The sequence below is a fragment of the Haematobia irritans genome, chromosome 1, assembly GCF_050003625.1.
Source record: "Haematobia irritans isolate KBUSLIRL chromosome 1, ASM5000362v1, whole genome shotgun sequence".
NCBI classification, from domain to species: domain Eukaryota; kingdom Metazoa; phylum Arthropoda; class Insecta; order Diptera; family Muscidae; genus Haematobia; species Haematobia irritans.
In genome coordinates this window covers 144,729,396-144,754,311 of record NC_134397.1, presented here as the reverse complement: position 1 = coordinate 144,754,311, position 24,916 = coordinate 144,729,396, and the positions used below count along the sequence as shown (strand labels likewise).

The window sequence follows — 24,916 nt, the reverse complement described above, 5'->3', positions numbered from 1 at the left end:
AATATTAAATATTAACATGCCATATTTTTGTTCTCGAAACAAGCAACAACCCACCCATATGTCCCCAATGCTGCTCAAATATGGAAACAAAATCACATACCGCCTCCAACCAGTCAGACCGGAAGGAAAGTGTTGAAATATACCCCTATATTCATGGGTATGTAACGACACAATGTAATAAAAATCCACTCGACTGGTATAAGGGAATTGGTATGGTTGGGATTTTGTTTATACCGTGAATGAGTAGCAGCGACCTCTCCTCTCTCATATTCAGAAATCAAAAGGCTGACAAAGTCATAACCATTTTCATAATCATAATCGTTTGAATATTGACATTGTTATTGGAATTTACCACTGATCCAAATCCTGACGTTTTTCCTATTCCCATTATGGCCTCTGCTGTTACAATGGCTACAGCCTTTGGTGTTATTGATTTTATAGACTCGACTGTCTACGGTTTAAATGTTCTGAGGCCTAAAGCAAATCATATACATATCAATATAGATACGCATTTCGGCCTAATAAGTGATTATATTTGATTATTGATTCAGTGCATCCATTAAATTGAAGCCTCTTTATTATCACAGAGTTGGACAAATCCCATAAAATGATTTTCAAATGTGTACGTGCACCAATTGGTTGTAAATATCCAAATATCATTCAATTGGAAAGTTTTAATGAAAAAATTTAGCTTGAAGTCACATTTTTTCAAAGGCTTCATTATGTATATCCCCAGCGAAAAAAGCGTTGCCAAAAAAGTATTAAAAATGTTCTTTTTGGATTCGGAAGTGGTGCAAAATTGTCGCAGAAGAAATTTAACATGGGCTTTCCAGCAAAAAAAAAGCATGGCTAAAAAAGTAGTGAAAATGTTCTTTTTGGTTCCGGAAGTGGTGGCAAATTTGCCGCAGAAGCGATGAATTTAACATGAGCTTGTCATAGGACGGATGTCCACCATTTTAACACTTCTTAACATCGTCTTCTAAATTGTAAGTTAGAGAAGTGGTATATATAGACAAAAAAGGTATATATAAGTAAGCCTACATGGACGAAAAAGACTGTTTTTCATATGTTTGGATGTAAAAAGTATATGTTTGGAAGTCGAATTTTTTAACACAATATTTTTTAGTGCAAACCTATAATGTTCATAAACTAGTTATTGAGACAAATAATTTAAGCAATGGAAGTTTGTCTTTATTTAATGACGTTTAAATTAGAGTGAACAAAAAGAATATTAGAATGTTTGAATATAAAGTAAATGTAGCAAACCTATTACGTTAAAATTAATTGTGTTGTAATACAGTATTATCATACAAAGTTATTTCAACATGCCTCCTCAACATAAGTAATTTTATAGCATTCAAAATTATTTAATTAATCTAAATTAAAATTGATTCCAATGTTATTACAACAATAATAATGTTTCGGCTTTGGCTACCATCGATTCACTTGGTAAATATTTTAATTCGACAAGTCCTCGTTCAATTGTGTCTTTGATGAAGTGATGTTTATAGTGAATGTGTTTCGTTCGTGAATGGTGAGCTCCAAATTTAGCCATCTGTTGAGCACTTTGAGAATCCGTATGTATTATTATTGGCTCTGTGGTTCTAAATCCCAGTTCTTCAAGGATGTAGCTCAAGTATAATGCTTCTTTTGCTGATTCCGTTAGGGCAATATACTCTGCTTCAGCAGTTGAAGTCGCCACAACTTTTTGCTTTTTAGATTCCCATGATACAACTCCGTTTGCTAATATAAAGCAAAATCCAGATTGAGATTTTCGATCGTTTACATCTTGAGCCCAATTTGCATCACAAAATCCTGTAATCGATTTTGAGGAATTTTGTACTTTATGATTGCATCGCTAGTCGTACCTAAATATTTGAATACATGGATAGCAGCATTTAAATGTTGTTCTCTTGGGTTATTGGAAAATTGAGATAACATGCTAACAGCGCAAGTAATATCTGGCCTACTATGAAGTGAAATATATATCAAATACCCAATTAATTCCTGGTAAACTTTCTCGTCTACTTTTTCTGCATCTCTTTCATAGACAGGTTCGCTTTCAAGTTTAATGTTAGCAGGCATAGGTATTCGTACCGGTTTACAATTTTCCAAACCATATCTTTTTACAAGTTGTTTTATATATCCCGACTGTGAAATAGATATTACCTCAGGCTAAACGTCCACTTCTATGCCAATACAATGTTTAGGAACACCTAAGACACGGATTTCAAAATTCGATTGCAATTCCTGTACAAATTTATTAGTATATTCCATACTATTGCAGGCGATGACAATGACATCAACATACAGCGCGACTATTATCATTGTCTTATTATCATTTAAGTAGTAAATACATTGATCGTATTTCGATTGATGAAGGCCAAATTTCTTGATTACAGTATCTATACATTTGTACCACTGCCTTCCGGATTGCTTAAGTCCGTAAATAGATTTTTGAAGTTTACATACCTTATTCTTCGATCCCTCCTGCACAAACATTGCTGGTTGTTGCATAAATATTTCCTCGTCCAATTTTCTATTTAAAAAAGCTGTAGAAACATCAAGCTGAATTCAACAGATAGAGCATATATCAACCGTAAGGATGTTTGTTTCACAACAGGAGCATAAGTATCCATGTAATCCAAGCCTGGTACTTGAGTATACCCTTTTGCAACTAATCTGGCCTTTCTCTTTTCTATTGTTCCGTCCGGTTTTATTTTTGATTTGAACACCCATCTACATCCCACAGGAGTTCTTCCTTCTGGTAAATCAGTTAATGTCCAGGTATAATTCTTAATTAGTGACGCATATTCCTCTTCCATGGCTCTATACCAGGAATCTGCTTGATCTGATGGCAATGCCTCACGTAATGACTTTGGATCCATCAAATTTTCTGATACCTTATTTGAAGATTCGTTACATTTCTTAAAAGCCCAGGATCGCAGTCTTTCCTTAATTGATTCCCCTTGAACTGGAATTTCTGATAAATTGTTCTGCGGGCCTGCAGTATTTTCGGCTTCTGTACCACTTATAGAATCAACAAAATCATCATCATCATGCATTTGTGATGAATCGTTTTCTTCTTCAATGTCTGAGCTAATTTGACCTGGTGATCCATTTCCAGATCGAGTGGGTTTTAATAATTCGAATTCGTAAAACATTTGACCATAAGGGGTCTCATTTTGTTTATATAATGCGCTCTCAATGAACTTTACATCCCTACTCTTTGTTATGGTCCTAGTTCCTGGTTTCCATAATCTGTAAGCTTTCGATTCATTTGAGTATCCGACTAATACATATTCAGAGGATTTAGCATCCCATTTAGATTTATCTTTCTTGTTCAACGCATATGCCTTACATTAAATCTGGCGAAAAAACTTAACACAAGGCTTTTTTCCCGACCACATTTCCTCAGGAGTTATCGAATTATTCAAATTTGTTGGACATCCATTTCTGATAAAAGCAGCGGTATTTATCATTTCTGCCCAAAGACTTTGCGGAAAATTTGCTTCTAGCATGTAACAACGACCCATTTCAACCAATGTTCTGTTCAGCAACTCCGTTTTGTTGTGGTGTATATTCTGCCGAAAGTTGCCTTCTTATACCATTTTCCTTCAAAAACTTAGAGAATTCAGCGCTTACTAATTCTTTAGCATTGTCGGGGAGCCACCGTGGTGCAATGGTTAGCATGCCCGCCTTGCATATACAAGGTCGTGGGTTCGATTCCTGCTTCGACCGAACACCAAAAAGTTTTTCAGCGGTGGATTATCCCACCTCAGTAATGCTGGTGACATTTCTGAGGGTCTCAAAACTTCTCTAAGTGGTTTCACTGCAATGTGGAACGCCGTTCGGACTCGGCTATAAAAAGGAGGTCCCTTGTCATTGAGCTTAACATGGAATCGGGCAGCACTCAGTGATAAGAGAGAAGTTCACCAATGTGGTATCACAATGGACTGAATAGTCTAAGTGAGCCTGATACATCGGGCTGCCACCTAACCTAACCTAACCTAGCATTGTCGCTACGTAATATTTTAATTCTTTTTCCAGTTTCATTCTCAACCATTACCTTGAACTCCTTAAATTTGCCAAATATTCGTCTTTCCGTTTCATAAAATAAACATACGTTTTGCGAGAATAATCATCGATGAATGTTGCGAAATAATGACTTCCACCCATTGATACACAATTCATGGGTCCACACAAATCTGTATGGATTAATTCCAAAATTTCTGTGGTTGATTTGTCACTTTTGTGTGGAAACGGAAATCGGGTTTGCTTACCACGTATGCACGCAATACAATCTATATCCTGATTCTTTAAATTTGGCATCCCTCCACCATATTATTAGATACCAATTTAATCAAATCCTTAGCATTTAAGTGTCCGTAGCGTCCGTGCCATAATTTGAAAATTTCCTTTTCGGACTTCTGCACTGAACTGGTTACCTCGTCACACATATGAACGATATAGATATTATTTCTTTTGCAACCCTCTATCAATATCTTTCCATTTCTAGAAATCAGGGCCATCGAAACTTTCATGTTTTAAGTCTGGAACATAAAGCGTGTTCTCCAAATATACCAGGGATCGACGACCATTGACTATAACATAAACTCCCGACTTTTCCTTTGCCCTTTATAAAAATGTCTTTATCATCCGCTAATTTAACTGTCCCTGCATATCTTGAATCAATATTTACAAATAGGGATTGCTGATTGCACATGTGCGAGGATGCTCCGCTGTCTATTACCCAATCTTGAAAAGATTTAGCAGAAAAAACATTCTCTACAGTTCCTAAAATATTATCGCCGTCTTCATGTGAACTTTTTTCAGCAGACAAATTTGTCCTACAATCGTTGGCCTTATGCCCCCTTTTCTTACATCGGTAACACTTAATTTCAGACTTGTACATACCTTCTTCCCCGTTTCTTTTGCAGCTCGTGGATACATAGTTCTTTTTGTTGCGATAATGCTTTACTTTCATTGCAGCATTTTGATCTACTTCGACTATGTTGCCAATTTCAAGAAGTCTTGACTTCAAAACATCAATTTTCGGAAATTCATTCGCTGTATCAACCGCCGCTTTGATTGCCGAAAATTTTCCAGGTAGTGCATCAACTAAAACAACAGAGAGCAAATCTTCATCAAGTTTGACTCCCATTTCTAGGATTGATGACACACAAATGTCAAATTCTATTATAAACTCTGAAACATTCTGGTTATCCAACATCTTCAAATTTAGAAGTTTTCTGTAGCACTCAATTTTCTTTCTTATTGACTTTCGGTCAAAGGTATCTTGCAAATATGTCCACATTTCCGACGAAGTTTTGATATTTCTTACCATGTTAACAATACTCGGCTCTAAACATAATAAAATTTCAGCTCTTGCATCCATATCTCTTTCTTGGAAGTCTCTGACTTTGTTTTCATAACAAATTTTTTCAGCATTCGACGCGGTGTCCGATATACCTTGACATGCAGGAGATTTCTCAATACCCAATGCGATATTTAATAATCGATTTTTATGTAAAATTGCTTCCATCTGCGTCTTCCATGTTGAAAAATTGCTTCCGTTCAACAACGGAATTCGACCATTGTACGACGTCATGTCTCCACGAATTTACCAATTTATATATCAACGCCTTTTTCCAAACTACATCTAGCACACAGCTTTCCTCAGATTTTCCTTTATCCGACACACAGAGTAATAGAAAATCAAAATCGCGATTCTGTATTTTTTTGGCAATTTCGTTATGAGTGTAGGCCCATAACCTATTGAGACAACTAATTTAAGCAATGGAAGTTTGTCTTTATTTAATGACGTTTAAATTAGAGTGAACAAAAAGAATATTAGAATGTTTGAATATAAAGTAAATGTAGCAAACCTACTACGTTAAAATTAATTGTGTTGTAATACAGTATTATCATACAAAGTTATTTCAACACTAGTATAACATGTTTGGGACATATATGTTAATATGTTAGAACATATTATTTTTGGGATATAAAATGTTTGTAAATACAATATGCTTGAATGCAAACATATATTAACTTAGAAATAGTCTATAAACATATATGTGTTTAGAAAGAGAGACCTAGAGAGTAAGTATGCTGCAAGTAAAATAATGGAAGTAACCAATTGGCGCCTTAAAAATATACCCACATAAAGAAAATTTCATTAAAATTTTTTGCTACCAGTGTACGCCCTAAGATGAAACATAATATGTTTGAACAATTCAACCAATATTTTGTTTGGATCAATCTTGAAAATATATATGCTTGAAGCAAAATGTGTTTGGGGTATATGTTACAGAAGCGATTTTTTTTGAGGATGTACCTATAATTACGAACCGATATGGACCTTTGCGCGGTAACTAGAGAGCCAGAATTGAAACATGAAGGTGATTTTTGTGTGATTGGGGATCGGTTTATTTGAGGGCTCTATATTTAACTATAGACCGATATGGACCTAGCTTGGCATGGTTGTTAGCGGCCATATAGCACAATGTACAACATTTCAACTGAATCGGGTGAAATTAGCTCCAAACAAAATATGGATATCGGTTTATATGGGTTCTATATATGATTATGGACCGATATGGACCAATTTTGGCATGGTTTTTAAAGACCATATGCTATACCATATACATACTAACACCACGTAGCAAATTTCAACCAGAAAGGAAGAATTTTGCTCCTTCAAGACGCTCCGGATGTCAAATCTGAGGATCGGTTTTATGGGGACTATATATAATTATGGACCAATGTGGACCAATTTTTGCACAGTTGCTAGAGACCATATACCAACGCTCCGTACCAAATTTCAGCCCGATCGGATGAAATTTGCTCCTCTTAGAGGCTTCGCAAGCCAAATCGGGAGATCGGTTTATATGGGGCTATATATAATTATGGACCGATGTGGACAGATTTTTGCACAGTTGTTAGAGACCATTTACCAACACCATGTACCAAATTTCAGCCGGATCAGATGAAATTTGCTTCTCTTAGAGGCTCCGCAAGCCAAATCGGGAGATCGGTTTATATGGGGGCTATATAATTATGGACCAATTTTTGCATAGTTGTTAGAGACCATAAGCCAATACCACGTACCAAATTTCAACCGGAACGGAAGAATTTTGCTCCTCCAAGAGGCTCCGGAGGTCAAATCTGGGGAACGGTTTATATAGAGGCTATATATAATTATGGACTGATATGAATCAATTTTTTCATGATTGTTAGAGACCATATACGAACACCACGTACCAAATTTCAACCGGATCGGATGAAATTTGCGTCTCTGAGAGGCTCCGCAAGCCAAATCTGGGGGTCGGTTTATATGGGGGCTATACGTAAAAGTGGTTCAATATGGTCCATTTGCAATACCAGCCGAACTATATTAACAACAACTACTTATGCCAAGTTTCAAGTCGATAGCTTATTTCTTTCGGAAGTTAGCGTGATTTCAATAGACGGACGGACGGACAATATATCGATGTTTCGATGTGTTACAAACGGAATGACAGAGTTAATATACCCCCCATCCTATGGTGGAGGGTATAAAAAAATTATTCCCGCTGGGATTTGAACCTGTGCCATATTACTTTTTCACATCTATGGAAGTTCTTTTGAGAAGTTTTTGCAAATTACGATAATATTTAATTTTTTGTTAATTGTTACTGGAAAAAATATATTTGTGCAAAATAAAAACGATGTATGACATAAAAAATATTTTTTTAGAAAAAATTTTAATAAAAAATTGCCGCTGTTGAGATTTGAACCAGCGTTCTTTATTTTTGATTAATAATAATAAGAACATCTCAGGAAGTAGTTAGAATGTCATGCCGTTTTGATGCATCGTGTTCAATGGCGTTTGTGGCCGAGTGTGCTAAGCCAACAAAAAAATTTGAAAGTTCTTCTACAGACACAACTTTAAAACAAGTAAGGAAAGTCTAAAGTCGGACGGGGCCGACTCGATCTGGACAGAATTTGGTAGACTTCTACAAAATCTATAGACTCACAATTTAAGTCGGCTAATGCACTAGGGTGGAACACAATGTTAGTACCCTGTTCCACAGTGGGGCGCAGGGTATAAATATGGGAAACATTTAAATCTGAAGCAATTTTAAGGAAACTTCGCAAAAGTTTATTTATTAATTTTCGCTCGATATATATGTATTAGAAGTTTAGGAAAATTAGAGTCATTTTTACAACTCTTGGACTAAGCAGTGGCGATTTTACAAGGAAAATGTTGGTATTTTGACCATTTTTGTCGAAATCAGAAAAACATATATATGGGAGCTATATCTAAATCTGAACCGATTTCAACCAAATTTGGCACGCATAGCTACCATGCTAATTCTACTCCCTGTGCAAAATTTCAACTAAATCGGAGTTAAAAGTTGGCCTCTGTGGTCATATGAGTGTAAATCGGGCGAAAGCTATATATGGGAGATATATCCAAATCTGAACGGATTTGGCTGATATTTTGCACGTTTTTCGAGACACATAAAATATTCGGATGTACGGAATTTGAGGAAGATCGGTTGATATACACGCCAATTATGACCAGATCGGTGAAAAATATATATGGCAGCTATATGTAAATCTGAACCGATTTTTTCCAAAATCAATAGGGATCGTCTTTGAGCCGAAACAGGACCCTATACCAAATTTTAGGACAATCGGACTAAAACTGCGAGCTGTACTTTCCACACAAAAATACATCAACAGACAGACAGACAGACAGACAGACAGACAGACAGACAGAGAGACAGACAGACAGACAGACAGACAGACAGACAGACAGACAGACAGACAGACAGACAGACAAACAAACAGACGGACATCGCTAAATCGACTCAGAATTTAATTCTTAGCCGATCCGTATACTAAAAGGTTGGTCTATGATTACTCCTTCTTGGCGTTACATACAAATGCACAAACTTATTATACCCTGTACCACAGTAGTGGTGAAGGGTATAAACACTTCCAAAAATGTCCTCCCAAAGATGTTCTTTATTTTAACTGCACAGGAAGTTCATTTGAGTCAATTTCTTATAACTCGTTCTTTTTCGTATTTTTAATGGGAAGTTTAAAATTTTATTGTTTCAAATAGGTTAAAAACAGATTAAGAATTAATAAAGTAGTGTAAATTATTTAAATTTTGCCGAAAAAAATGTTAAATCCTTACTAGGAAATTTGGGAATTTTTGAAAATATTTGATGTCGAACGTTCCGGACAAGCGTTATAATGCATTAGAAATCATAAACAATTGTTAAAATTATTTATTGGCAAAATATCAAATTCACATCCAAAACACTGGATTCGCATCACACCTTAAGAAGTGATGCAAATTCAGTGCAACGGCTGTTGAAATGGTGGACATCCGTCTTCTAACAAGTCCATGTTTCTGCGACAATTAAAATAACACCACGAACCACATTTCAACCGGATCGGATGATATTTGCTTCTCAATGATCCTCAGCAACACACAAAAAAAATTTTCTGATTCAATCACGAAATTAATTGATCCAATTAATTTTTTAATTGAAATGTCTTCAATCACAAAAATTACAGTATAAATTAAGAAATTAATTGATATTATTAATTTTTGTGATTGATTTTTATTTCAATTAAAAAATTTTTTGAATCAATTAAATTTTTAATTGAATATTTTTTAAAACTCAATTGGAAAAAATTTTGTGAAATTTTTTTCTGTGAAGCCTACAAGTCCAGTTCGATATGTCCTATTTGCAATACCATACACCAGACATACATCAATAAGAACTATTTGTGCCAAGTTTCAGGTCGATAACTTGTTCCGTTTGGAACAAGTAATCGTGATTTCAACAGACGGACATAGCTAAATCGACTCAGAATTTCACCACGACCCAGAATATATATACTTTATGGGGTCTGAGACCAATATTTCGATATTTTACAAACGGAATGACAAAGCTAATAAGCCGCCATCCTATGGAGGACGGTATAAAAATAATTAAATCAATTACAGTCTTAATTGAATTATTTATTAAAATTCAATTAAAATTGTAACTGAAAAATTTGGGTGATATTTTTTCCCCGTGTATAGAGTAAACCTTTTGTTCTTCTCATGTGCTAGCTGATAGTTGACGATATGAACATTTTTTTTATTGAATATTTCATTATTTGGCTGAAAAACTGTATGCTGACAATTGAAACCACAATAAACCTATCAATGAAATCATCACCTAGCTATTGAACAATTGCCTTGTAAATTATTGAAATGGTGCCATTTATGGGAAACAATACACAGACGCCAATAATCGTTAACAACAACGACAAAAACACGCAAATTCAAATGAACCGCATCCGCAATCATGAAACATAATTTCAGCATCAATCCATTAACCAATGAATTTACCTTTTGGTTAGTTAACAATGTGTTCTGCTCAATTCTACCATAGTACATTTGCAAATAAATACATGTGGTAGGAAATAATTTCACTTCACTTGTTTAAACTCATATCCGGTTGGAGTTTTGAGACATTGAAAGGTTATGAAAGTAAAATAAATGAGCAAATATTATAATTAACAAGTATACACGTCATTAAGTTCGGCCCGGCCGAATCTTAAATGTCCACCAACATGAATAAAATCTAATAGTTTCCTTTGAAAATTCATCAACGTAGCTGGGTAATTGTACCTAAATATATAGAATTTCAGGTGGATTTGATGACAGATATTCTCCCTAGCTGAAGGGTTCAAATGGAAATCTTCCCGAAATCTTCAGATGCTGCATTTATAAGAAGCATTTTTGTTTAAGTTTTAGAGCAAGCATAAATAACTTGTCAAAATGTGCTCGCAAATCCGATATAATAACGTCTTTCATATTATTCGAAATCTAAATTCTATATATACTCGTAGAAACACCTATATAGATGTGGAGCCAGAGTCTGAAGATTTTGCTGGAGTCGGAGTCGTAAAAATTTTGCTCCATTCCAACTCCGGCTAAACCAAAATTAAACAAGTAAGTAAAGTAGAAAGTCGGGCGGGGTCGACTATATCATACCCTAAACCACCATTACAGAATTAGTAATCATAAGCATTTGTGGGGTAACATATAGGTCTGGGAGATAAACCGCAGTTGCATATTTAAGAAAATTAAGGGGTATATGTCTATGGGTGCTTTGTGTCAATCTGACTATAGCTCATAGTCATTGTTGCCACGGAAAATGTTCGGTTTACCCTACAAGGACAAAATAAGTTCCCTACTTTCCCATACATTCCAAAACAATTTTCCATACTATATTTTTCGTTAAATTTAAAAAATTTTACACAACAAAAATGGTTCTAAGTACTTTATTATCTTAAAACATGAATATGCAACGTATTTAACTTAGAATATAAATTTGTATTACCACCACGGTTGCCACAGTTGGTAGAATTCTACCCAAATTAGTAATCTTTTTTGTTAAATCTTTATAAAAATAAAATTTTGGAAAAAGTTTCTATAAACAAATTTTTGTGAGAAATTTTTCTATAGAAATAAAATTTTGACAATAAATTCTATAGAAATAAAATTTTGAGAAAAAATTCCACAGAAATAAAATGTTGAGAAATTTTTTATAGAAATAATATTTTGAAAAAAATTTCTATAGAAATACAATTTTGACAAAATGTTCTATAGAAATAAAATGTTGACAAAATTTTCTACAGGAATAAAGTTTACCACACATTGTTAAAAATCAAGCCTTGCCGGCTTCTAATTTCCTCCTCTAGAGCCACCAAAATGTAAAATTTATTACAAATTGTGTTGAGTGAAAATGTCCTACATTGTGGCCCTACGTCCCTACAAGACGCTAAATATTAGAAAAACCCTACATATAGGGAATTTCCCCTACTACTAGCAACACTGGCTGTGTTGATATTGCAACTACGGAGTTAGTATGCCACTAATATTGAGCCCATTATTAAAAAAGAGAAAATCGTTAAATTAGTGTGGGTAATAAATACAAATTTGTAAAAATCGAGCAATATTCTTATGTAAGAGCTACAGGTAGGTATAAGTACGATCGGCTAGTACATCAAAATTTGAAATTTGAGTAACATTGGTTAATAAATAAGAGTACTATGGCCAAATTTGGGAAAATCGAGCGATCCATATATATGGAAGCTATATCTACATCTGAATCAATTTGCATAATATTTTGCGTGTTTGATTAATACCACAAAAGGTTGCCTTGTGCAAGATTTGAGTAAGATCAGTTAAGAAATGAGGCCTGTATGGTCAAACATATGGTTATTAGGGGCGAATTTTTCAAAATCGGGTGATACATATATGGGAGCTATATCTACATCTGAACCGATTTCGATAAAATTTTGCACATGTAGTTAGTACTATAGAGGACTGGATCTAGCTAACTTTTAGTAAGATCGGTTAATAAATAAGGGTTCTATGGCCAAATTTGGGAAAATCGGGCGATAGGGAGCTATATCTAAATCTGAACCGATTTCGATGATTTTTTGCACATATAGTCAGTAGTATAGAAGACTATATTTACTCAAATTTGAGTAAGATCGGCTGATAAATAAGGGTTTTATGGTCAAATTTAGAAAATTCGGGCGGTACATATATATGGGAGCTATAGCTAAATATGAACCGATTTCGATGATTTTTTGCACATATAGTTAGTGCTGTATAAGATTATATTTAGCCAACTTTGAGTAAGATCGGTTGATAAATAAAGGTTTTGTGGCCAAATTTGGGAAAATCGGGCGATACATATATATGAGAGCTATATCTAAATCTGAACGGATTTGGATGAAATTTTGTAGACTTGAAGGGCGATGGAAAAGATTACCTTTTGCCAAATTTGGTGACGATCCGTTTGAAAAAAAGCGCAACGTGACCCCATTTGTCGAAATCGGGCGATACTTATATATGGGAGCTATATCTAAATTTGATCCGATTTCTTCCAAATTCAATAGCGTTCGTCCTTGTGCCCAGAAACCTCCCTGTACCAAATTTCATCAAAATCGGTTATTAATTGCGACCGGAATCCTGTGAACAACAAATAGATGGACAGACGGACGGACGGACGGACACCAAGCGCTAGATCGACTCAGGAGGTGATTCTGAGTCGATCGGTATATATTTTATGGGGTTTTAAATCAATATTTCTGGTAGGCACATTTTTTGGCCGATCAAACTTATTATACCCTGACCACTATGTGGTTTAGGGTATACAAATTTGTATAGGTCAATTTTTGGTAGCCTCCACAAATAAGTGTTATTAAAATGAGATTAAGTTACATTACTCTTAGCGACTACGGAGTCGAAGTCGAACTGATGAAAAATGCTGGAGTCGGAGTCGAGCAAAATTGGATCGACTCCACAGCCCTGATGATCACGATGAGTAAACTCCGAAAATCTTTATACTCACCACCATAGCAAGGCGATGGGGGTATACTAAGTTTGTCATTCCGTTAAAATATACATATTTAAGTTTTCAAATGAAGGCGGTGGATTTATCCCACCTCAGTAATGCTGGTGACATTTCTGAGGGTTTCAAAGCTTCTCTAAGTGGTTTCACTGCAATGTGGAACGCCGTTCGAACTCGGCTATAAAAAGGAGGTCCCTTGTCATTGAGCTTAACATGGAATCGGGCAGCACTCAGTGATAAGTTCACCAATGTGGTATCACAATGGACTGAATAGTCTAAGTGAGCCTGATGCATCGGGCTGCTACCTAACCTAACCTACTCGAGATGTTTATGGTTTCTCTAGAACTCAAACAAAAATGGTTGTTATATATCCTGTATCTGATTTTCACAGGTAGAATCTCTAAATTTCGAACTGGAGGTGAGTATTTGAGATTCGGCCCGGCCGAACTTACTGCTTGTATATACTTGTTATACCCACCACCATAGAATGGTGATGGGGGTATAATAAGTTTGTCATTCCGTTTGTAACACATCAAAATATCGATTCCCCGACTATATAAAGTATATATATTCTTGATCAGGGAGAAATTCTAAGACGATATAACGATGTCCGTCTGTCTGTCTGTTGTAATCACGCTACAGTCTTCAATAATGAAGCAATCGTGCTAAGATTTTGCACAAACTCGTCTTTTGTCTGCAGGCAGGTCAAGTTCGAAGATGGGCTATATCGGTCGAGGTTTTGATATAGTCCCCATATAAACCGACCTCCCGATTTGGGGTCTTGGGCTTATAGAAATCGTAGTTTTTATCTAATTTGCCTGAAATTTGAAAACAAGAGGTATTTTATGACCATAAAGAGGTGTGCCAAAAATGGTGAGTATCGGTCCATGTTTTGGTATAGCCCCCATATAGACCGATCTCTCGATTTTACTTCTTGGGCTTATAGAAACCGCAGTTTTTGAGTATCGGTCCATGTTTTGGTATATCCCCCATATAGACCGATCTCTCGATTTTACTTCTTGGGCTTATAGAAACCGCAGTTTTTATTCAATTTATCTGAAATTGGAAAACGAAAAGTATTGTAGGACCACAAATGGAAACCGCAGTTTTTATTCAATTTACCTGAAATTGGAAATCTAGAGATATTGTAGGACCACATATATGTGTGTGAATTGTGAGTATCGGTCCATGTTTTGGTATGGTACCCATATAAAACGACCTCCCGATTTGGGGTCTTGGGCTTACAGAAACCGTAGTTTTTATCCAATTTGTCTGAAATTGGAAATCTATAGGTATTTTAGAACCTTAAAGAGGTGGGCCGAACATGGTGAGTATCGGTCCATATTTTGGTATAGGCCCCATATAGACCGATTTCTCGATTTTACTTCTTGGGCTTCTAGAATCCGAAGTTTTTATCCTATTTGCCTGAAATTGGAAATCTAGAGGTATTTTCGGGTCATAAAGAGGTGTGCCGAAAACGGTGAGTATCGGTCCATATTTTAGTATAGCTCCCATAAGAATGATCTCCCGATTTAACTCCTTGGGTTTCTAGAAACCGTGGTTTTTAACTGATTTGCCTGAAATTGTAAATATTCTGGTATTTTAGGCTCACAAAAACGTGTATCGAATTAAGTTTTTATCGGTCCATTTGGTAATGCCTCCATATAGACCGACTTCACTTCTTGAGGGCGTAGAAAGCGCACTGATCATGAAAATTGCTTGAAACTCAATGTAAAATTTCCAGATTTTACAGATTTAAGATTTCAAATCAAGACGTTATTTTATAATTTTCTTGCACACTTACAAGAGATGTTAATGATTCCTCTAAAACTCAAACAAAAATGGTTCTTATAAATCCAGAATCTGATATAGTCCTCATAGGTGAAATCTTTAAATTTATCTTCGGGAAGTGTCCTCAAGTCCTCAAGCCCTCCTACAATGTCAAAGGAAACCCTAATATTTGGTTCATGGTGGTGGGTATTTAAGATTCGGCCCGGCCGAACTTACTGTTGTATATACTTGTTTTACTTAATTGTGTTTCGTTCCTGAACGATAGCCAATTTTAATTTGAAGTCTAGATATATTGTAGAAGTATAAAACAAGTTTCTCCAACCGCAATGTTGAACGCCGTTCGGACTAGGCTATAAAAAGTAGGTACCTTTTCATTTAACTAAAATATAGAATCGGGCATTCTTTCCTTTGTAACGAAATTTTAGACCAACGAAGTTCTTTTTCATTGTTAAAGTTGCCTCTTTAATGGAAAATAAGTCGTTGTTTATGGAACACGTTACCACGATTGTCCCTAAAAGAACTTTGTTTAATCTGAAGGAAACAACAAGAGGAAATTTCATTGGTGCACATATTTCGATTCCAGGAAGAGAAATTAATTTTCTGCATGTATTTTATATGCATCAAACCAATTGCAGATATTCTGTATAAACCTAAAAATGTTCTTTCTTACTAACCATCATAACCAATATTACCATCATTTTCCACATTAGCATAGAAACCACAATCATCACCGTGAAGATCATTTATCACAACCATTGCAAAATGGAAAAAAAGAAAATCACACAGAAAATCAAGCCGTAATAATTCATTCTCACACAAAATTGTGGGTGTTTCACAGTGGAAACATTTCCACTGAATTGCTATTGCTCTTTCCTTCTACATTTTGGCCTGGCAAAAATTTTCTGCATTTTTGATATTGGTTGTTGAAAATTCATTGGTGTCTGCTGCATTGTTTGTTGTTGTGATAGTTTGGAAATTGTGGTCAGCAGGAGTTTGGTGTACCATCGAATAATCAGAGATTAAAAATACGTTAAGTCCCAAAGAGCCAACGAGGCAACCAACCATGACTTTCTATTCCAGTACTCAATACTCTCTCTCTCTCTGGACTGGGTTAATTCCAAATGCAAGTTAGAAAGTTTCATCGGGCTTCGTTACGAATGGAAAGTGTTGGTGTACAAATTTGCAAAAACTCTTTGTTGCACTAAATTTTGGAAGTTTCACAGCTATTGTTTTTCTTTTTTGTTTTTGCTCATTTTTGTGGCAGCCAGTGAAAGGAGAAAGTTTTCCACATCATAAACCATGATTAAAATTTCATTAAAATCATAAGTTTTCTTAGGTTGAGGGAGGAGTTTGTTTTTTGTTGAAGGATTTATGAAGGCGGTTATATGGCATAGTTGATGATTTGTCTCGAAGAAATAGAGTAAACAGAAAAAAGTTTGTATTTGTAGCCAAAATGGAAGTTATTCGTGGTGCAATGGTTAGCGGCACAATTTTCATAAAAATCTCGTCTCGAGTTGAAACCCAAATTCTGAGGAGACACAGTTAATGTTCCATTGGAATTATTATAATTAATTCCAAACTAATGTTGGTTACATTTCTAAAGTATGAATTATTAAGGTGTTCTCACACAGTATATGCCCCGCTATTTGGTATTCAAGGAAGCTAAATAAATATTGCAAAAATTATACTACAATAAAGAAGATCCTCTGTGGTAGCAAAGACGAAATAATAGCCTAAGTATGGCTGAATATTTTAATTATCGTTTTCTTTTCAATGGCTCTATTAACCATGTTCCTTAATCTATATCTGTCTATAAAGCTCGAAAAAATTTGTATAATTAGATATAATGCATTTGGACGTCAATTTCCTATTTCGGTATCAGGCTAACATGAAATATAATATCATCATCATTATATCATCAGGTGCACCGATTGGCCGCAATATTTATGCCCCCCACTTTGGGATGGTGGCAGAAAATAATTTCAAAAATTGGTAGAATTTTTGATGCTTTGTAGATTTTGCAGAATATTCCTCTTTAACTAAGGAGGTATGTAAATAAATTTTTGAAAAAAAATTCTACAGAAATCAAATTTTGAGAAAATTTTCTATAGAAATAAAATTTTGAAAAAATTTTCTATAGAAATGAAATTAAAAAAAATCTACAGAAATCAAATTTTGAGAAATTTTTCTATAGAAATAAAATCTTGAAAAAAATTCTATAGAAATAAAATTTTGACAAAATGTTCTATGGAAATAAAATATTGATAAAATCTTCTATACAATTTTTCATACAATTTTGACAAATTGTCTAAAGAAACACAATATTGACAAAATTTTCTAAAGAAATAAAATTGTCACAAAATTTTCTAAATAAAAAAAATTGTGACAAAATTTTCTATAGAAATAAAATTTTGTCAAAATGTTCTATAGAAATAAAATTTTTACAAAATGTTCTATAGAAATAAAATTTTGACAAAATGTTCTATAGAAATAACATTTTGATAAAGTTTTCTATAGAAATAAAATTTTGACAAAATTTTCAATAGACATACAATTGTCTAAAGAAATAAGATTTTGACAAAATTGTCTAAAGAAATAAAATTGTGACAAAATTTTCTATAGAAATAAAATTTTGTCAAAATATTCTATAGAAACAAATTATGGAAAAAATGCTCTATAGAAATAAAATTTTGATAAAATGTTCTATAGAAATAAAATAGTGATAAAATCTTCTATAGAAATAAAATTTTGATAAAATTTTCTATAGACATACAATTTTCACAAATTGTCTAAAGAAATACAAGTTTGACAAAATTTTCTAAAGTAATAAAATTGTGACAAAATTTTCTATAGAATAACATTTTGTTAAATGTTCTCTAGAAATAAAATTTTGACAAAATGTTCTATAGAAATACAATTTTGATAAAGTTTTCTATAGAATAAAATTTTGACAAAATTTTCAATAGACATAAAATTGTCTAAAGAAATAAAATTTTTACAAAATTGTCTAACGACATAAAATTTTCTAAAGAAATAAAACTGTAAAAAAATTATTTAAAGAAAGAAAATTGTGACAAAATTTTCTAAATAAATAAAATTGTGACAAAATGTTCTATAGAAGTAAAATTTTGTCAAAATATTCTATAGAAAAAAATTTTTGAACAAATGTTCTATAGAAATAAAATTTTGACAAAATGTTCTATAGAAATAAAATATTAACAAACGCTTCTATAGATCTTTTGATGCTTTGCAGATTTTGCAGAATATTCCTTTTCAACTAAGAGGTATAGAAATAAAATTTCAAAAAAATTTTCTGTAGAAATAAAATTTTGACAAGATTTTCTATAGAAATAAAATTTTGACAAAATGTTCTATAGAAAATTTTCTATAGAAATAAAATTTTGACAAATTGTTCTACAGAAGTAAAATTTTGACAAAATGTTCTATAGAAATAAAATATTGACAAAATCTTCTATGGAATTTTTGATGCTTTGTAGATTATGCAGAATATTCCTTTTCAACTAAGAGGTATAGAAATAAAATTTCGAAAAAATTTTCTATAGAAATAAAATTTTGACAAAATTTTCTATAGAAATAAAATGTTGACAAAATGTTCTATAGAAATAAAATTCTTAAAACGTTTTCTATAGAAATAAAATTTTGAAAAAAATATTCTACAGAAGTCAAATTTTGAGAAAATTTTCTATAGAAATAAAATTTTGAAAAAATTCTATAGAAATAAAATTTTGACAAAATGTTCTATAGAAATAAAATATTGACAAAGTCTTCTATAGAAACAAAATTTTCTATAGAAATAAAATATTGATAAAGTCTTCTATAGAAACAAAATTTTGACAAAATTTTCAATAGACATAAAATTTTGACAAATTGCCTAAAGAAATAAAATTTTGACAAAATTGTCTAAAGAAATAACATTGTGACAAAATTTTGTCTAAAGAAATAAAATTGTGACAAAATTTTCTAAATAAATAAAATTGTGACAAAATTTTCTATAGAAATAAAATTTTGTCAAAATGTTCTATAGAAATAAAATTTTTACAAAATGTTCTATAGAGATAAAATTTTGATAAAGTTTTCTATAGAAATATCATTTTGATAAAGTTTTCTATAGAAATAAAATTATGACAAAATTTTCAATAGACATAAAATTGTCTAAAGAAATAAAATTTTTACAAAATTGTCTAAAGAAATAAAATTGGGACAAAATTTTCTAAATAAATAAAATTGTGACAAAATTTTCTATAGAAGTAAAATTTTGTCAAAATGTTCTATAGAAAACATTTTTTGAAAAAATGTTCTATAGAAATAAAATTTTGACAAAATGTTCTATAGAAATAAAATATTGACAAAATCTTCTATAGCAATAAAATTTTTATAAAATTTTCTATAGAAATAAAATTTTTATAAAATTTTCTATAGAAATAAAATTTTGACAAAATTTTCAATAGACATAAAATTTTGACAAATTGTCTAAAGAAATAAAATTGTGACAAAATTTTCTATAGAAATAATATTTTGTCAAAATGTTCTATAGAAATAAAAATTTTACAAAATGCTCTTTAGAAATACAATTTTGATAAATTTTCTATAGAATAACATTTTGACAAAATTTTTAATAGACATACAATTTTGACAAATTGTCTAACGAAATAAAACTTTCTAAAGAAATAAAATTGTGACAAAAATGTCTATGGAAATAAAATTTTGTCAAAATGTTCTATAGAAATAAAATTTTGACAAAAAGTTCTATAGAAAAAAATTTTGGATAAAATTTTCTGTAGAAATAAATTTTTGACGTGTCTTAAGAATAAAATTGTGACAAAATTTTCTATAGAAATAAAATTTTGATAAAATTTTCTATAGAAATACAATTTTGACAAAATTTTATGTAGAAATAAAACGTTGGTAAAATTTTCTGTAACAATAACACTTCGAAAAATTTTATACAACAATAAAATTTTGAAAAATTTTCAATAGACATAAAATTTTGACAAATTGTGTAAAGAAAAACATGTTCTACAGAAAAAAAAATTTTGAAAAAATGTTCTATAGAAATAAAATTTTTACAAAATTTTCTATAGATATAAAAATGTTGATAAAATTTTCTGTAGAAATAAAATTTTGACAAAATTTTCAATAGACATAAAATTTTTTCAAATTTTCTATAGAAATAAAATATTGACAAAATCTTCTATAGAAATAAAATGTTGATAAAATTTTCTGTAGAAATAAAATTTTGACAAAATTTTCAACAGACATAAAATTTTTACAAATTGTCTATAGAAATAAAATTTTGCCAAGATTTTCTATAGAAATAAAATTTTTAAAATTTTTTCTATTGAAATAAAAATGTTCTGCGTTGTTCTAGTGGTATGATTTCGACATGCCAGTTTTTCCCGAAAATTCAGATAATAATTTGCTTGGTAGGGCTTCGAGCGCGAACAACTTTTGTTTGATTTGGCCCATTTTGAAACACCCATTCAGTCGACCGCTCGGTCATACACGTAAATCCACGATTCATCAACTGTCACGATGTCATAAATGTGTTTCGAAGCATCACGATGGTATTTTAGGAGCATTTCTTAGGACCAATCGAAACGAGAGAGAGGGCGATTGACGCGACAAAATTTGTTTGACGGTCAAATGTTCATGCCATCCCAGCAAATAAGCGTCACCAAAAAAGTAGTGAGAATGACCTTTTGGATCCGGTGCAAAATTGGCACAAAAGCGATGATTTTAAAATGGACTTGTCATAGGATGGATGTCCACCATTTAAACAGCCGTTGCACTGAATTTGCATCACTTCTTAAGGTGTGATCCGAATTCAGAGTTTTGGATGTGAATTAAACAAATTTTGTGCTATTTTGCCAAATAAATAATTTTAATAATTTTTTATGATTTTTTAATGCGTTCTTATGCTAGTCTGAAACGTTTGTCCTCAAATATTTCCAAAATTCGCAATTTTTTCTAGTAATGATTCAGTCTTTTTATACCCACCACCATAGAATGGTGACGGGGATATAATAAGTTTGTCATTCCGTTTGTAACACATCGAAATATCGATTTCCGACTATATAAAGTATATATGTTATGACCATGTCCGTCTGTCTGTCTGTCTGTCTGTTGTAATCACGCTACAGTCTTCCATAATGAAGCAATCGTGCTGAAATTTTGCACAAACACGTCTTTTGTCTGCAGGCAGGTCAAGTTCGAAGATGGGCTATATCGGTCCAGGTTTTGATATAGTCCCCATTTAAACCGACCTCCCGATTTGGGGTCTTGGACTTATAGAAATCGTAGTTTTTATCCAATTTGCCCGAAATTTGAAATCTAGAGGTATTTTATGACCATAAAGAGGTGTGCCAAAAATGGTGAGTATCGGTCCATGTTTTGGTATAGCCCCCATATAGACCGATCTCCCGATTTTACTTCTTGGGCCTATAGAAACCGCAGTTTTTATTCAATTTACCTGAAATTGGAAATCTAGAGGTATTGTAGGACCACAAATACGTGTGCCAAAAATGTGAGTATCGGTGCATGTTTTGGTATGGTCCCCATATAAAACGACCACCCGATTTGGGGTCTTGGGCTTATAGAGACTGTAGTTTTTATCCAATTTGTCTGAAATTGGAAATCTAGAGGTATTTTAGGACCATAAAGAGGTGTGCCGAAAATGGTGAGTATCGGTCCATATTTTGGTATAGCCCCCATATAGACCGATTTCCCGATTTTATTTCTTGGGCTTCTAGAATCCGAAGTGTTTATCCTATTTGCCCAAAATTGGAAATCTAGAGGTATTTTCGGGTCATAAAGAGGTGTGCCGAAAACGGTGAGTATCGGTCCATATTTTAGTATAGCCCCCATAAGAATGATCTCCCGATTTAACTCCTTGGGTTTCTAGAAACCGTAGTTTTTATTTGATTTGCCTGAAATTGTAAATATTCTGGTATATTAGGTTCACAAAAACGTGTATCGGATTAAGTTTTTATCGGTCCATTTGGTAATGCTACATATAGACCGACTTCATTCTTGAGGGTGTAGAAAGCGCACTGATCATCAAAATTGCTTGAAACGCAATGTAAAATTTCCAGATTTTACAGATTTAAGATTTCAAATCAAGACGTTATTTCATAATTTTCTTGCACACTTACAAGAGATGTTTAATGATACCTCTAAAACTCAAACAAAACTGGTTCTTATAAATCCAGAATCTGATATAGTCCTCATAGGTGAAATCTTTAAATTATTCTTCAGGAAGTGCCCTCAAGTCCTCAAGCCCTCCTGAAATTTCAAAGGAAACCCTAATATTTGGTTCATGGTGGTGGGTATTTAAGATTAAGATACTTGTTTTTCGATAAAAATTTGAATTACTTATACCACTTTATTATTTCTTACCTTGTTTTTATACTCCCCACCATAGGATTAACTTTTTGATTCCATTTGTAACACATCCAAATATTGCTCTAAGACCCCATAAAGTATATATATTCTGGGTCGTGGGGAAATTCTGAGTCGATCTAAGCATGTCCGTCCGTCCGTCTGTTGAAATCACGCAAACTTCCGGACGAAACAAGCTATCGACTTGAAACTTGGCATAAGTAGTTGTTATTGATGTAGGTCGGATAGTATTGCACATGGGTCATATCGGACCACTTTTACGTATAGCTCCCGACCCCAAGATTGGCTTGTGGAGCCTCTTGGAGGAGCAAAATTCATCCGATCCGGTTGAAATTTGGTATGCGGTGTTATTATATGGTCTTTAGCATCCATACAAAAATTGGTCCATATCGGTTCATAATTACATATATAGACCCCATTTAAACCGATTCCCAGATTTGGCCATGGAAGCCTCTTGGAGGAACAAAATTTATCTGATTTGGAAGAAATTCTGCAATATCGGATGATATTGCAAGTGGGCCATATTGGACCACTATTAGGTATAGGTCCCACATAAACCGACCCCCAGATTTGGCTTGCGGAGCTTCTTAGAGGAGCACATTTCATCCGATCGAATTGAAAATGTGTACATGGTGTTATTCCATGTCCTCTACCAACCCTGCAAAAATGGTCCATATCACTCTATAATTATATATGTAGCCCCCATATAAACCCATCTCCATATTTAGCTTGCGGAGCCTATCCGTATCATCCGATCCGATTGCATTTTGGTCGATAGGTATATATTTTTGACATTTGGAATTTCATTAAGAAACAATTTTCGTCCGATCCAATGGATTACTGTGCGAAAATGGGTTCATATAGATTCATAATAATTTGTAAACTCATCTATATAAACCGATCAATATTTATTCAGTCTGCCTCTTTTTCTTTAACATAGACTGCATATGGACTAATTAGGGAGCCACCGTGGTGCAATGGTTAGCATGCCGGCCTTGCATACACAAGGTCGCGGGTTCGATTCCTGCCTCGATCGAACACCAAAAAGTTTTTCAGCGGTGGATTATCCCACCTCAGTAATGCTGGTGACATTTCTGAGGGTTTCAAAGCTTCTCTAAATGGTTTCACTGCAATATGGAACGCTGTTCGGACTCGGCTATAAAAAGGAGGCCCCTTGTCATTGAGCTTAACATGGAATCGGGCAGCACTCAGTGATAAAGAGAGAAGTTCACCAATGTGGTATCACAATGGACTGAATAGTCTAAGTGAGCCTGATGCATCGGGCTGCTACCTAACCTAACCTATATGGACTAATTACAAAACAATGTTAAGAAGAGTTTAGTTAACTTGTTTCACAATTGAATTAACACAGCGTGAATTCGATTATGGATGACAGTCTTTAGTATACCTTTCTACACAATCCATGATGGAGGGTACATTAGACTCAGCCTGCCCTTCGTCCATGGCATACTCATTATACCCCCATCACCATCCTATGGTGGTTGGTATAAAAACATGCCATCAAACAAATAAACTTGTGCAAATTTATTTTTATGTAAGGATATGTGGATGTACTGCTTATTTGACAACCTATTTCAAAATTGGAATATTATTAACCTAAAATATTTATCTCTGGGGATTGTCTCTTTTAATTTATCAACCTAAAATGACAGATTTGTGTTGAATGAATTATATTTGAACCACATTTTATTATGATAAAATTTCATATCATCCACTGGTGGCTAATTAAAATGTATATTTTACCATTTAATTTATGATATTTATTTCGTAGAACCACATTCTCGTTAAACCATATTTGTGCATAGGTCTCACAGATCACAAACAAATTTCATAGCAAATACCATGTCAATTCGGAACGACATGGTTGAGTGAGTTAAGAATAGCAAATACTTATTTAACGCCTAGTGTAATAAATGTAATTAAGAGATGCCATTATCAGAAAGCGAGTTTATTTCGAACAATAAAATATGAAGATTACCAAGAAATTTTGAGTACGCTCGAAAGTTACATTACATGAGATCGGAGCTTTGTCGTGGTCGTTTGAGCATTTAAAAACTTTGCTCCTATAACTATTTATTTACTACTTTGGTATTCGCAAGCCTCCACTAACTCCTCTAAATGTGATTTCAAATTATCAAACAAGTCTCACTTTTTCATGATTCCTTATTATTAACCAGCGGCCAAGTGTGCCACCATGAATTATCCCTCCTCCATGTTTAACGGTTTGCTTGACGTGGTGTTTTGGAGACTTTGTTCTT

At 33.3% G+C, this 24,916-nt stretch overlaps 1 protein-coding gene across 1 annotated transcript; it reads right to left on the bottom strand.

Annotated features, from left to right (window-relative positions):
- Nucleotides 1–1,402: 1,402 nt before the first annotated feature.
- Nucleotides 1,403–2,085, bottom strand: LOC142232340 (uncharacterized). The gene is made up of 2 exons (XM_075303097.1): nt 1,869–2,085; nt 1,403–1,815 (listed from the first exon to the last, which is right to left on the bottom strand). The coding sequence occupies exons 1-2, from the start codon at nt 2,083–2,085 to the stop codon at nt 1,403–1,405; spliced, it is 630 nt and encodes a 209-aa protein (XP_075159212.1).
- Between the last annotated feature and the right edge of the window lie 22,831 nt (nt 2,086–24,916).